The sequence below is a fragment of the Culicoides brevitarsis genome, chromosome 2 (genome assembly GCF_036172545.1).
Source record: "Culicoides brevitarsis isolate CSIRO-B50_1 chromosome 2, AGI_CSIRO_Cbre_v1, whole genome shotgun sequence".
Lineage (NCBI taxonomy): Eukaryota > Metazoa > Arthropoda > Insecta > Diptera > Ceratopogonidae > Culicoides > Culicoides brevitarsis.
In genome coordinates this window covers 29,246,094-29,258,003 of record NC_087086.1, presented here as the reverse complement: position 1 = coordinate 29,258,003, position 11,910 = coordinate 29,246,094, and the positions used below count along the sequence as shown (strand labels likewise).

Below are 11,910 nucleotides of genomic sequence, written 5' to 3'. Positions count from 1 at the left end.
GGCGATGTCCCCGGTGTTGAGGCAAAAATCTGGTCACCCAAGGCAATCTGTCAAAACAAAAACAACTCACGAAATTTTTTCCTGGAATTATTTTCCTCAATTTTGCTGCGAAAAACCTTGAATTGTCGTCGAATCTCGTGTTATTCCGTGGAATTTTCGTGTATCCTGCTCGTTCGTGTCGAAAATCGTTCCGAAACTCGTCATTTTTGGGTGAAATAGAGCAGCGAGTTGCAGAAGGAAGGGAAGAAAGGAGAAAAAAAGTCGAAATTGGAGCAAACACGGAGAGAAATGCCTTTGGGGAGTAGCTTACTATGGAAACACTTCCTCTAAAGGGATCCAGAAAGTCAGTCACGTCTCCGGGAAATCAAAAATACGACGCAGTTCAAGTAAGTATCCGATAAAATGACGAATTTGCATTAAATTTATCAGATCACGGTATTTTGATGACGAACGCATTGCTTTTCAATTACTCGCCTCTTGCTTCAATTAAATGCATTTTGTGAAAAATTATCACATAACCTCGCTTTTGTGCTTTTTATCATTTTTTTTTCGGGCTTTTTTTGCACATGAAAATTTTTTTTATTCATTTTTTGTTGTTCATTGGTAGTAACATATGTGGGGGCGTATCATAGAGAATCGTCACTCGAGACCTGATATTAAATACACTCCAATCCATTCGGTTAGTTTCATTTATTTTTTTATTTTTATTTGTTTTCTCATAATTTTCCCTTCGAATTTTTCATTGAGAATTTTTTTATTTTGCAGAGTAAACGAGATAATACAAGCAGCTCCGAAGTCCCTCACTCCACTTTTTCGGACGATGAATTAATTGATATTACGCCAGCGAATAACATTAGATTACGGACAATGGTGAGCATGGAGGAAGGAGCAGCATCGCCCAATGGCAACTATGTGCGGGAATTCGATCCCGAAGGTGAGTTTTTTTTTGTTGAGGAATTTCGAAGATGTGAAGGAATGTTTAGTGCAATTTCGATAGGAAATTTTAAAAAATTCTATTTTTTCGAGAATTTTTGTCAATTTTTGATGGATTTGAGATTTTTTTAGTTGAAATTTAGTTTTAATTTTAGAATTTATATAAATTTTTACAATTTTGATTGAATTTCAATTTAAATTTGTACATTTTGATCAAATTCATCTTAATTTGTTTTGTTTTAGTTCAAATAAAAAAAAATTAGAGCTCAAGTGCAGCTTATTTCTTGATAATTTTATACAAAGTGTCATTTTTTGAACTATTGATTTAAATTTTGGCTCATCAAATTTCGTGTGAAGTCAAATATCGTTTATTCAAAAAAAAATTCTCATTAAATACATTTAATGGCACTAAATTTTATTTAATTCCGTTTACCTTGTGCTAAGTTTGTTCTTCAATAATTGAATTTTTATTCAAAAATTTTTCAAATTTTAAAATTAAAGTATCAATATCGTTTTTTTTTTGTGAAAATTCATGGTTTTCTATTATTGAAAAGTTGAATTAAGGATTGAGTTAAATATTTTTTTGATTTTCTCTTCCTAATTTTTTGGTCAAAAACGGTATCAAATAACCAACTTTTAAGAAGATTTTAGTGTATTTTTGACCAATTTTGAAAACAAAATACAAAATTCATAAATTTTCTTCTTTTTTTTTTAAATTTTGAGTAAACAGTGTTCAGCAAATAAAAAAAAATTAAAACATTTTTTTTTTCATACAAAATGCCAATTTTAAAACAATTTTTGACTGTTAATGAATATTTTTGCGTTCAAAAAAATTCAAAATAAATTTGGAGCGGCCTAAAAATCGAATTTATAAACATTTCAAATTATCTATCTTCAATTTAGGGTCAAAAACATGAAAATTAAATATTTCCTCATCAAAATTGTGATGCGACAAGTCAAACCAAAAGTTTATTTTTATTTTATTTTTTAATTTTTTATTGATCCTTCAATTAGGCCGCTCCAAATTTTTTTCTATGTTTTTGTCCCCTGCCCCATTTCAAAAGCCAAAAATCCAATGGGGCAAAATAAAAAAAAAGTTAAAAATTTCAACAAAATTGACCATTTTTTGGTCCTTTTTCTCACTTTTTTAAGGAATTTTCAACAATTTTTTTAAATTTTTTCAATTTTCAAAATTTTTTGTGTTGAAAATCGAAATTTTACATGAATTTTCTTCTCTAAAAAAATTTCCTAAAAATTATTTTTCAAAAATTTTTGACGGTTATTTTTATGAAATTTATTTGTTAAAATTTTTAACTTAAAATACTTTAAGATCAATTTTAAATCATCGAATCTCAATGTAGATATCATAAAAATATCTAAAATATTCATGAAAGAACAAAATTCGTTAAAATTTTGGCATTTTGTATGAAACAGTATTTCAAAACTTTTTTTTTTATTTTGCCCCCCCCCCCCCCCATTTTGAAAAAAATGTTTTGGGACAAAAACATCGAAAAAAATTTGGAGCGGCCTTACTTAGTTTTCAAAAATTAAATTTATTTTCTTGAGTGACAGAAAAAATAGCTAATTATCATATGATGATTTTAAAACACGAACGAAATCCAACGAACTCAATTCCAAGTAATCATGTAAGACAATGTACCAAGTATTCAAATGATCTTCCAAGAATTCGACATCAAAATTGTTCTCCATTCGAATTCGCTCCAAATGAGGGATCTCGTTGCTGTACAAGTAAGCAATCGTTCCGGGCACATCTTTGTACTCACCAATATTTTCAGCTAAATATTTTTTTAAATTTTCAAATTCACGGCGTTTCATTTTTCTATCCAAAGAAAACACTGTTTTTAGTGATGCTAAACTTTTGAATAATCGAATTTCTTGTGCCAGAGAAAATCCGTTTTCATCGTCAATTTCAAAATACTAAAAAATGAAAATTAAATTAATTAAAATTTTAAGAAATATATTTTATTTACCGTCAGATCTTTGCAATATTTGATTACATCATCGATCAAACTATTGTTGTGAGCCAGTTTAGCATCTCCACCTTCGCCAGGAAGAGTTAGTTTCTTCAATTTCAACCCAGATAGTATCGGTAAAAACTTTGTATGATTAATTTCTCGTGAACCATAATCATAGTGAATTTCCAAATGCTCTATATTTGGCGATTTTACTGCCATTTGCGAGTAAAAGTCCTTTTTGAGGTAACGAAGTCCTTCTCCTCTGATGTAAACGAATTTCAAATCAGGCAAAGATGGCCATGATAGTTGAGTGGCATACCGATTTTCAGGTTGAATATCAACCCAAAGCGACTCAAGTGACTTTAGATCCTTGACAGAAAAGTTATTGCAATCCAAAAGAGCTTTTATGCCGGATATCTAAAAGAAAACAAACATAAATAATGTCAAAAAGTAAAAACATGAATTAAAACACTTACTTCACACACTCTAATTGTCAAGTTTTTCAACTTTGGCATGTATTGGCAAATCACACGAAGATCCATATCTGTCAATTCCCATACATCAACATTCAAGGATTCTACGTTGGGGAATTTTGATAAGAGCTCATTAAAATTCGTAAGTTTTATTTCAGATGTATGTATGTTCAAATCAATAATACTGGGAAATTTCGTGGATTCGGGAAGCGATTTGAAATGCATTATGGAATGGTGTATGTCCGAGTACAATTCTAATTCCTAAAATACAAATCAAAAAGGATAAAATATCATGAAGTATTTTATAAATAAAAAATACCTTTAAATCGTTAAACTCAGCTAAAGGTGCAATATCCAGCATCTTTTTGTGAATTTTAATTTTGATAATATCATCTTCAATAAATTTTTCTTCTCCGCAAAAATTGAAATCTGACCAAACTGTGACAGAATCTTTCTCTAAAACATCATTTCCTATGATAGCATCCAAAATTTTCCTTAAATTTGGGTCAAGAAACGATGCAAGAGCATCCGTGTTTTGTTTGATGACAAGAGAATTGGCGCTAAAATGCTTGAGTGACGCCAGTTTCTGAATGTCCGGTAATTTGTGGAGTTGCGAGAATTGGTCTCCTATCTTAATCGATATAAGTTTGGGTGGAAAAGTAAAATCACCGAGATGCTCTTCACGGTAGACTTCCAAAGACTCAAGATTGGGTAAGTTAGTGTAGAGATCATTAATAGATTGCAAGGGAGAATAACCGAAAACATTGAGAAAGCGGACTTCATCTCCAATTAACTTAATGAAGTTGACCAAATCATCAAATTTCTCCTCCAAATTTGGCATCCAGAAGATCTTTATCATTAATCGCGAAAAAACTCGTATTGGTTTAGTGGATGACAACCTGGCATTAAATGTTTGATACAGAGATCCCGTTGGAGAAAAGTCCGTGCGAGCAGGCAGCTTGAGAGTGTTGTCGTCTTGGAAATACTTGTTGAGCAGTTCCATCCAAAAATTGGAAACACGTCTGGCAGTTAAACGATCTTTTGTGCGTAAATTCTTGAAAATCTCTCGAAACATCTGAAAATAAAGAAAAATTTCCATTGGCACTGTCAGTTTTGAGGTTAAGAAAAATAAAACTCACTTCATTCGGTAAATCAGATATTTTGGATTCAATCTTCGGACGTTTATTTGACGTTAAATCATAATTCTCAAAAACAAATTTACGTTTCATTTCAATTCTTCAAATTTTCAACCAGAAAACTTTACAAAAAATGATACAGCTAAACGTGCAAAGAAACCAAAGACAATATATTGACAATAAATTCCCACAAAACATGGATGTGTAAATTGTTTTTTAGACCACTTCAAAAAAAAATTTGAAAATACCGTTGAAAATTTTTGAAGTACTAAAATAATTATGGGAGAAATTAAATAAAAAAAAAAAAACTCAAAAATCAGATCAAAAACTATTTTAAATATTTTAAAAAAATATATTAAGGTACATTTTTTTAGGTTTTTGGACTTTATAAAAAATTCAAAAAAAATAATTTTGTTAAGGCCGCTCCAAACGAAAATCAAAAATAAAGTCCGATGCCCCATTTTAAAAGTCAAAAATCCAATGGGGCAAAATAAAAAAAAGTTAAAAATTTAACCAAAAATTACCGGTTTTGGGTGTATTTTCAAAATTTTTCAAGAAAATTTCCATAAAATTTTTGAAAAATTTTTCTAATTTTTGTTTTGGAAATCATATTTTATCATAAATTTTCTTCTTTAAAAATATTTTTCATAAAATTATAAATTTTTTTTTTCAAAATTTTTTGACAGTTATTTTTTATGAAATTTGAATTTTTCAATTTTTAACTTAAAATGATCTTAAATCAATTTTTAATTTGAAAGTTTCAAAGAAGATTATTAAAAAACAAGATCAAACATTGCTAAAATTTTGTCATTTTGTATGGAAATAAGTATTTCAATTTTTTTTTTATTTTGCCCTCCCCCCATTTTATTTTCAAAAATTTTGGACTTTATTTTTGATTTTCATTTGGAGCGGCCTAAATTAAAATTAAAAGCCTAACATGAGTTTTCATAAAATTATTGAGCTAATTTTTCAATTTTTTTTTTATCTTTAGGCCGCTCCAATTTTTTTTCTGAACTTTTTGTTCCATGCCCCATTTCAGAAGTCGAAAATCGAATGGGGCAAAATAAAATAAAAAAAATTAAAAATTTTATCAAAATTGACCGTTTTTGTTTTTTTCCATATTTTTTCAAAATATTTTTTTAAGCAAATTTCAAATTTTTTTTTAGAAATTTAAAATTTTTACGATCTTATGTATTAAAAAATGAATTTTAACATGAATTTTCTCCACTTAAAATATTTAAAAAAAATATTTTTTTAAATTTTTTTAAAGTTATTTTTATGAAATTTTTTTGTTTAAATTTTTTTACTCTGATATCAATTTTAAATTATCAAATATCAATAAGCATAAAAATAACCAAAATATTCATATATAATCAAAATTTTTTCGAATTTTCAAAAAAAGGTAAAAAAAAAATTTGGAGCGGCCTTAGTTAAACTTAAAAAATTAATACCTCGGTATTACTAAAAAAAACTTTCAAAAATTTTTTGAAAAAAAAACAGCAATTTTTATGAAAAATATTTTTAGAGATGAAAATTCATGTTAAAGTTCATTTTTTAATACAAAATTTTTTTCAAAATTTCTCAAAATTATATGAATTAAATTATGAACTTCAAATTTTCTTGAATATTTGTCTCCCAATCCTTTAAGAAATTCATCAACTGTCCTCTACATGCCAATGTTCCATATTCGAATGTAAAAAAAATATTAAAATGCACTTCACTGTAACTTCTTTCGATTCACTTCCTCTCGCACTCACATACCTACTACTAAAAAATCAAAACTTTCATTCATTCAACAGCAACTGATGTGATAGAAATTCAATATTTAGAGAATAAAGGTATGTCGCGCGTACTCGAGCAACAAGATTCTTGCATGTTTCTCTGTTTGTACTGTAAAAGTCTCTCGTCATGTAGTCAAAATGACAGATAAATTGATAAGATAAGAGGTGGAAGCCTTATACGAGTCTCTCTGTTCGGGCACGACGAAATCAAAAAATGAATCATTTGATCAAGAAACGTCAATTGTGAATAATGTAAACTTATTTTTGTGCAATTTTTAACAAAATTTTCGTCAAAACTAACCGAAAAAAGTATGAAAACTGCCGACTCGGAATACTCTTTCACTTCCGAGACGAATCTCGTGGAAAATTACGAAGCGCTGACCATCGAGTATCCGCGTTATGGTAACTTAGCGGTGTTGGAGGGGGATTTTTCGTTTATATAAAAAAATTTTTTAGATGATTTTTAACGAAATTTTGTCTTTTCAGGAGGAATCTCATTTTCGGGCATGACCGATACAAGCGACGACATACCGGGAATCGGGCAATATGAGGATTTTCACACGATTGACTGGCAACGTGACATTGCGCGAGATCGTATGCGACATCGATACATCATTAAGAAGCGACAAAACTCAATTTGTGATTTAATTAAGGTTAATTTCGTCACTTTTCTTACTTTGATTGCATTTAATTGCAACACTTTGCATTTCCTTGTAGGGTGCCCACGATGCATGGTCGGGATGGCTTTGCGTCTTACTCGTTGGCTTAATTACGGGATGTGTTGCTGGCGTCATTGACATCGGCAGTAGTTGGATGACCGATTTAAAATTCGGAATTTGCCCGCAAGCCTTTTGGCTGAATCGCGAACAATGCTGTTGGTCGTCCAGCGAAACGACGTTCGACAGTAAAAATTGCTCCCAATGGCGAACATGGTCGGAAATTCTGGGATCGTCACGTGAAGGCGCCTTCGCCTACATCATATCATATTTTTTCTACGTTTCGTGGGCATTGCTGTTTGCGGCACTTGCTGCGTCGCTCGTACGGATGTTTGCGCCGTACGCTTGTGGCTCGGGAATACCGGAAATTAAGACAATTCTCTCGGGTTTCATCATTCGCGGATATTTGGGCAAGTGGACATTGATCATCAAGAGTGTTGGCATCATGTTGTCTGTGTCGGCGGGATTGACGCTCGGCAAGGAGGGTCCAATGGTGCACATTGCGAGTTGTATCGGAAATATTTTGTCGTATCTGTTTCCGAAATACGGCAGAAATGAGGCGAAAAAGAGGGAAATTTTATCGGCAGCTGCTGCAGCGGGCGTTTCTGTTGCTTTCGGAGCTCCCATTGGCGGAGTGTTGTTCAGTTTGGAAGAAGTTTCGTACTATTTCCCGCTGAAAACGCTTTGGAGATCGTTTTTCTGCGCCTTGATCGCCGCTTTCATCTTGCGCTCGATCAATCCCTTCGGAAATGAGCATTCCGTGCTGTTTTTCGTCGAATACAACAAGCCGTGGATCTTTTTCGAGCTGATTCCCTTCATCTTGCTCGGCATTATGGGCGGATTTGTCGGAACGCTCTTCATCAAGGCGAATCTCTATTGGTGTCGCTACCGCAAATTCAGCAAACTCGGGCAATATCCCGTGGCAGAAGTGCTCATCGTGACTCTCGTTACTGCAGTGATTGCCTATCCCAACCCCTACACACGCATGAACATGAGCGAACTAATTTACCTGCTTTTCAGTCAGTGCGGCATCAGTAACAGCGATCCGCTGTGCGATTACAACCGAAATTTCACCGATGTCAATTCGGCGATCGAGATTGCAGCTGCCGGTCCGGGCGTTTATCAAGCAGTATGGTTGCTCATCTTGACGTTCGTCATGAAATTCGGCTTGTTTATCTTCACGTTCGGCATAAAGGTGCCCTGTGGCTTGTTCATTCCGTCACTGTGCTTGGGAGCCATTATGGGACGCATTGTGGGCATCGGTATGGAGCAGCTGGCATATCATTATCCGAAAATTTGGATATTTTCGGGCGAATGTTCGACGGGGGCGAATTGCATAACGCCGGGATTGTACGCGATGGTGGGCGCGGCGGCACTTTTGGGCGGCGTAACACGCATGACGGTGTCTCTCGTGGTCATCATGTTCGAGTTGACGGGCGGCGTACGGTATATTGTGCCATTAATGTGTGCCGCGATGGCAAGCAAATGGGTTGGCGACGCCTTGGGACGTGCTGGTATCTACGATGCGCATATCGCGTTGAACGGGTATCCGTTCCTCGACAGCAAAGACGAGTTTCAACATACGACGTTGGCGGCAGATGTCATGCAACCCAAGTAAGTTACATTATTTGACGATATCTTCATCGGTGTTAATAAAATTCTTTCATTTTTCAGACGAAACGAGACCCTTTCGGTTATCACTCAAGACACAATGACTGTCGAGGACATTGAAACGCTGCTAAAAGAGACTGAGCACAATGGCTATCCCGTTGTCGTGTCAAAGGAGAGTCAATATCTCGTTGGATTTGTTCTGCGACGCGATTTAAATCTAGCAATTGGTACGTTTTCCATCCGAAAATTCATCAAAAATCATTTTAACACAAGTTTTTAACATTTTTCAGCCAATGCCAAACGAATGATCGAAGGAATCACCTCCAACTCGTTGGTTCTCTTCACGTCAAGTAACGCCGTAGTGCAAAATTTGGGCCCGCCTCCATTGAAATTGAAGAAAATCTTGGATATGGCGCCAATTACGGTGACAGATCAGACGCCAATGGAAACTGTCGTCGATATGTTCCGTAAATTGGGATTGCGACAAACGCTCGTCACGCATAACGGGTAAGATTTCATCGGATTTTGACGATTTAAAAAGGTTTTAATGAGGAAATTTTATTTTAGACGATTACTGGGAGTTATTACGAAGAAAGATGTCTTGCGACATATCAAACAGATGGATAACGAGGATCCGAGTACGGTGTTGTTTAACTAAATGCACGAAATAAATGTAAATATTACACTGGAGATACTATCAGTATATAGGAAAGAAACAAAAAAAAATGAAATATTATATATTTAAAAAGATGTAATTTAACCAAATTATTGCTAAATAAACTATAAAAATCGATTTGTTTTTTGTCAAAAATGTTCTGAAAACGTCCAAAATTTGGTGTAATAGGCCTCCAACATTTTTTTATTTCATCAAAAAAAGTCTGGATTATTCACTTTGGTTTTAAATTGACCCGAAATTGCTTCTCCTCAGTTGTCTTCGCATTGCTTTTTGATGAACAAATGTCAAAAAACTAAAAAAAAACGAACTCTGAAATTATTGAACTTAAAAATTGAACAAAAATTTACCTTCTCTTGAATTTTTGTCGACAAAATTGAATGTTTTTCCAGGAATTTTGCACGCACAAAGACCTCTGATGTCCTAAAGTTTCAAAATTCACGCATTTTTAAACCATAAACCCATCTTTCGGTGCCCGTTTGAGATTTCTCACGTCGAAAAATAGCAGAAATAGAGAGAAAATTCGGATGTCAAGTATCATCAAGCTATAAACATCCGCTCACGTTTACATCCGCTGAGAAGAATTTGAGGTTTTTCAGCTTGTTGTTTTGATTAGCTGTCTGCTTTGTCTTTTTTTTAAGTTCTATTTGACTTTTGATGTTTTTTACGAAGAATATGATAAAAATGTTGAAATTAATTTAATGCCGGAGTTTTTTGGTAGCTGGATGATGAGTAAACAAGTTTTTATACCGGCGAAAAATATTTATTTTAATTAACAGATTTCTATTTTTAATTGTTTTTTTATGCATTTTAATATTTTTTGTTCTTAAACCACCGGAAATTATATTGAATCTTGTCGACAAATATATTTTATTTTTTATTCAATTTTAATTTTTTTCTAATAAATTTCGTCTTAACGCCTTGAAAATGCACGAGCAACTGACAAACAGATGCCAAAAACTATCCGATGTCGCAAAATAAGGTGATAAGAAAAGCAACGGAATTCGTTCCTTCGCTAGATATCATTTCATCACGAAAGTATCCAAGCCATCATTTTTCATCATTTCAACATGAATCGCCAGCAATTTGCCGCCTGCTCTACTCCAGCAACGTCGAACCGTGTCCCCGGACTGGTAAGACGTGAAGATCAAGCCGGTAAGTAAAGTGATAGTGAGAAAATTGAAATTAAAAATTTTTAGTGAAATTGTGCCGACATGCATCAACTTTTCTTTCCATAAAAGTTGTTCATCTGTATTAGACAGATTTTGCATTCAACACAAATATTTAAATGATAATTAAATAAAATATAAAAATAAAAAAAAATTAAAATATGCCTAATAATGGATAAAAATAAAAAAAAATAAAAATCATAAATAAAAAATAATAATATAAAAATAAATTAAAAAATATGTAGGTAAATAATAAAAGAGAAAAAAATAAAAATGTGTGAATAATCATAGAATACAATACAAAATATAAAGATTTTGCTTAAAATATTTTTTAGAGGAATAAAAAAAATATAATTAAATTAACTAAATAATTGAAACAAATTAATTTTGAAAAAAAAAGTATAAGTAAGACAACATAAATATTAAAAAAAAATAAAAATAAAATAAAAAAATTGTGCTCTTCAGTTTATTTTTTTTCATTTTTCCTAAACATGTGCTTTAGAAAGTTAAGAATCGAAGAAAAAGTAATGGAAAAACTTAATCTTCTTAAAATATTTTCAAAAATTTCTATGTTAAAAATTGTATTTTAACATTGATATTAATATCCTCCCCTAAATATATTTTCAAGTAGAATTTCGTAACTTATTACTCTTAATCCGCATCGGACACCAACAGAAAACCAAAAAAAAAAAAAACAATTTACTTACCAAAACAGTAAAATATAACCTTTTTGTATTATTTTTCTATCAATTTTTTTTTTTTAATTTCAGCCAATTAATACACAAGTTTTTTTTTATCAACAGATTCTCCGCTTCTTTGTTTAACCCAGGCTTGGGACTGGCTAATGTTCAACATTTGATGATAAACAATAGGAAAACTTACTAGCAGACTAATAATTGATAACCCTTGTCAAACAAACAGCAAACGACAGAATTAGCGATCTCTACGTTGTTGACGTTTTTAGCGTGCAATTTTCAAAGCATATCGTTTCTGTTTGATAAAATGACTACATCTGTCATTGTGCAGTGTGTCGCTCATCAGGTTCCTTCCCGGACAACGCCACGGATTTGTTCGAATAGATGTGTGTACTTCAAACTTAATCTCAGGATGGGTCCTGATACCCAACAAATGCTGTCATGCAGCGACGGATCGAACAGCGCGTCGTAAACCACTCCAACAAACTTTTCCTCGTCGACATCGCGCGTTATGTGCTTGATGTAGTCGAGCAGCTGTTCTCTCGTTGCGGGAAATTGCAGAGATGATGAAGGCTGTGGATCGGGACGGCGAGGCGGAATAGCTTGCGAACGGCGGGTCGGTGAAGGCGGATGCATAGAAGGCAGCTCATCGATCGAGTTCGAAGGACTTGCTGAGGGCTCCACAGCTATATCCTCGATGGAGTGAAGGAACTTTCGATTGTTGCGCTACTAACAGCCATAGTCAGC

At 33.0% G+C, this 11,910-nt stretch overlaps 2 protein-coding genes across 5 annotated transcripts; one reads left to right on the top strand and one right to left on the bottom strand.

Moving 5' to 3' along the window:
* Positions 1-55: 55 nt before the first annotated feature.
* LOC134832168 (H(+)/Cl(-) exchange transporter 5) lies at positions 56-9,433 on the top strand. 4 transcript variants are annotated; one of them, XM_063846099.1, is made up of 9 exons: positions 56-386; positions 608-679; positions 766-934; positions 6,318-6,356; positions 6,786-6,952; positions 7,017-8,629; positions 8,690-8,853; positions 8,917-9,133; positions 9,194-9,433. In XM_063846099.1, exons 2-9 carry the CDS (start codon positions 614-616, stop codon positions 9,282-9,284), a joined length of 2,526 nt encoding a protein of 841 aa, XP_063702169.1. In that variant the 5' UTR covers positions 56-386; positions 608-613; the 3' UTR covers positions 9,285-9,433. The 4 variants fall into 4 exon arrangements, with proteins under 4 accessions (XP_063702169.1, XP_063702168.1, XP_063702170.1 ...); XM_063846098.1 differs by lacking the exon at positions 608-679; XM_063846100.1 differs by lacking the exons at positions 608-679; positions 6,318-6,356.
* LOC134832170 (uncharacterized) lies at positions 1,940-4,677 on the bottom strand. Its single transcript, XM_063846107.1, has 5 exons — positions 4,522-4,677; positions 3,702-4,457; positions 3,386-3,643; positions 2,925-3,326; positions 1,940-2,871 (listed from the first exon to the last, which is right to left on the bottom strand). Exons 1-5 carry the CDS (start codon positions 4,609-4,611, stop codon positions 2,515-2,517), a joined length of 1,863 nt encoding a protein of 620 aa, XP_063702177.1. The 5' UTR covers positions 4,612-4,677; the 3' UTR covers positions 1,940-2,514.
* Positions 9,434-11,910: the final 2,477 nt, after the last annotated feature.

Bases quoted from the DNA above. Each gene is read 5' to 3' on its own strand.
- LOC134832168 (XM_063846098.1), top strand. From the start codon at position 312: ATGGAAACACTTCCTCTAAAGGGATCCAGAAAGTCAGTCACGTCTCCG. The intron at 935-6,317 runs GTGAGTTTTTTT...TTCATTCAACAG, and splicing joins GCGGGAATTCGATCCCGAAG to CAACTGATGTGATAGAAATT. The intron at 6,357-6,785 runs GTATGTCGCGCG...TTGTCTTTTCAG, and splicing joins TCAATATTTAGAGAATAAAG to GAGGAATCTCATTTTCGGGC.
- LOC134832170 (XM_063846107.1), bottom strand. From the start codon at position 4,611: ATGAAACGTAAATTTGTTTTTGAGAATTATGATTTAACGTCAAATAAA. The intron at 3,327-3,385 runs GTAAGTGTTTTA...GTTTTCTTTTAG, and splicing joins TGACAATTAGAGTGTGTGAA to ATATCCGGCATAAAAGCTCT. The intron at 2,872-2,924 runs GTAAATAAAATA...TTCATTTTTTAG, and splicing joins AATATTGCAAAGATCTGACG to TATTTTGAAATTGACGATGA.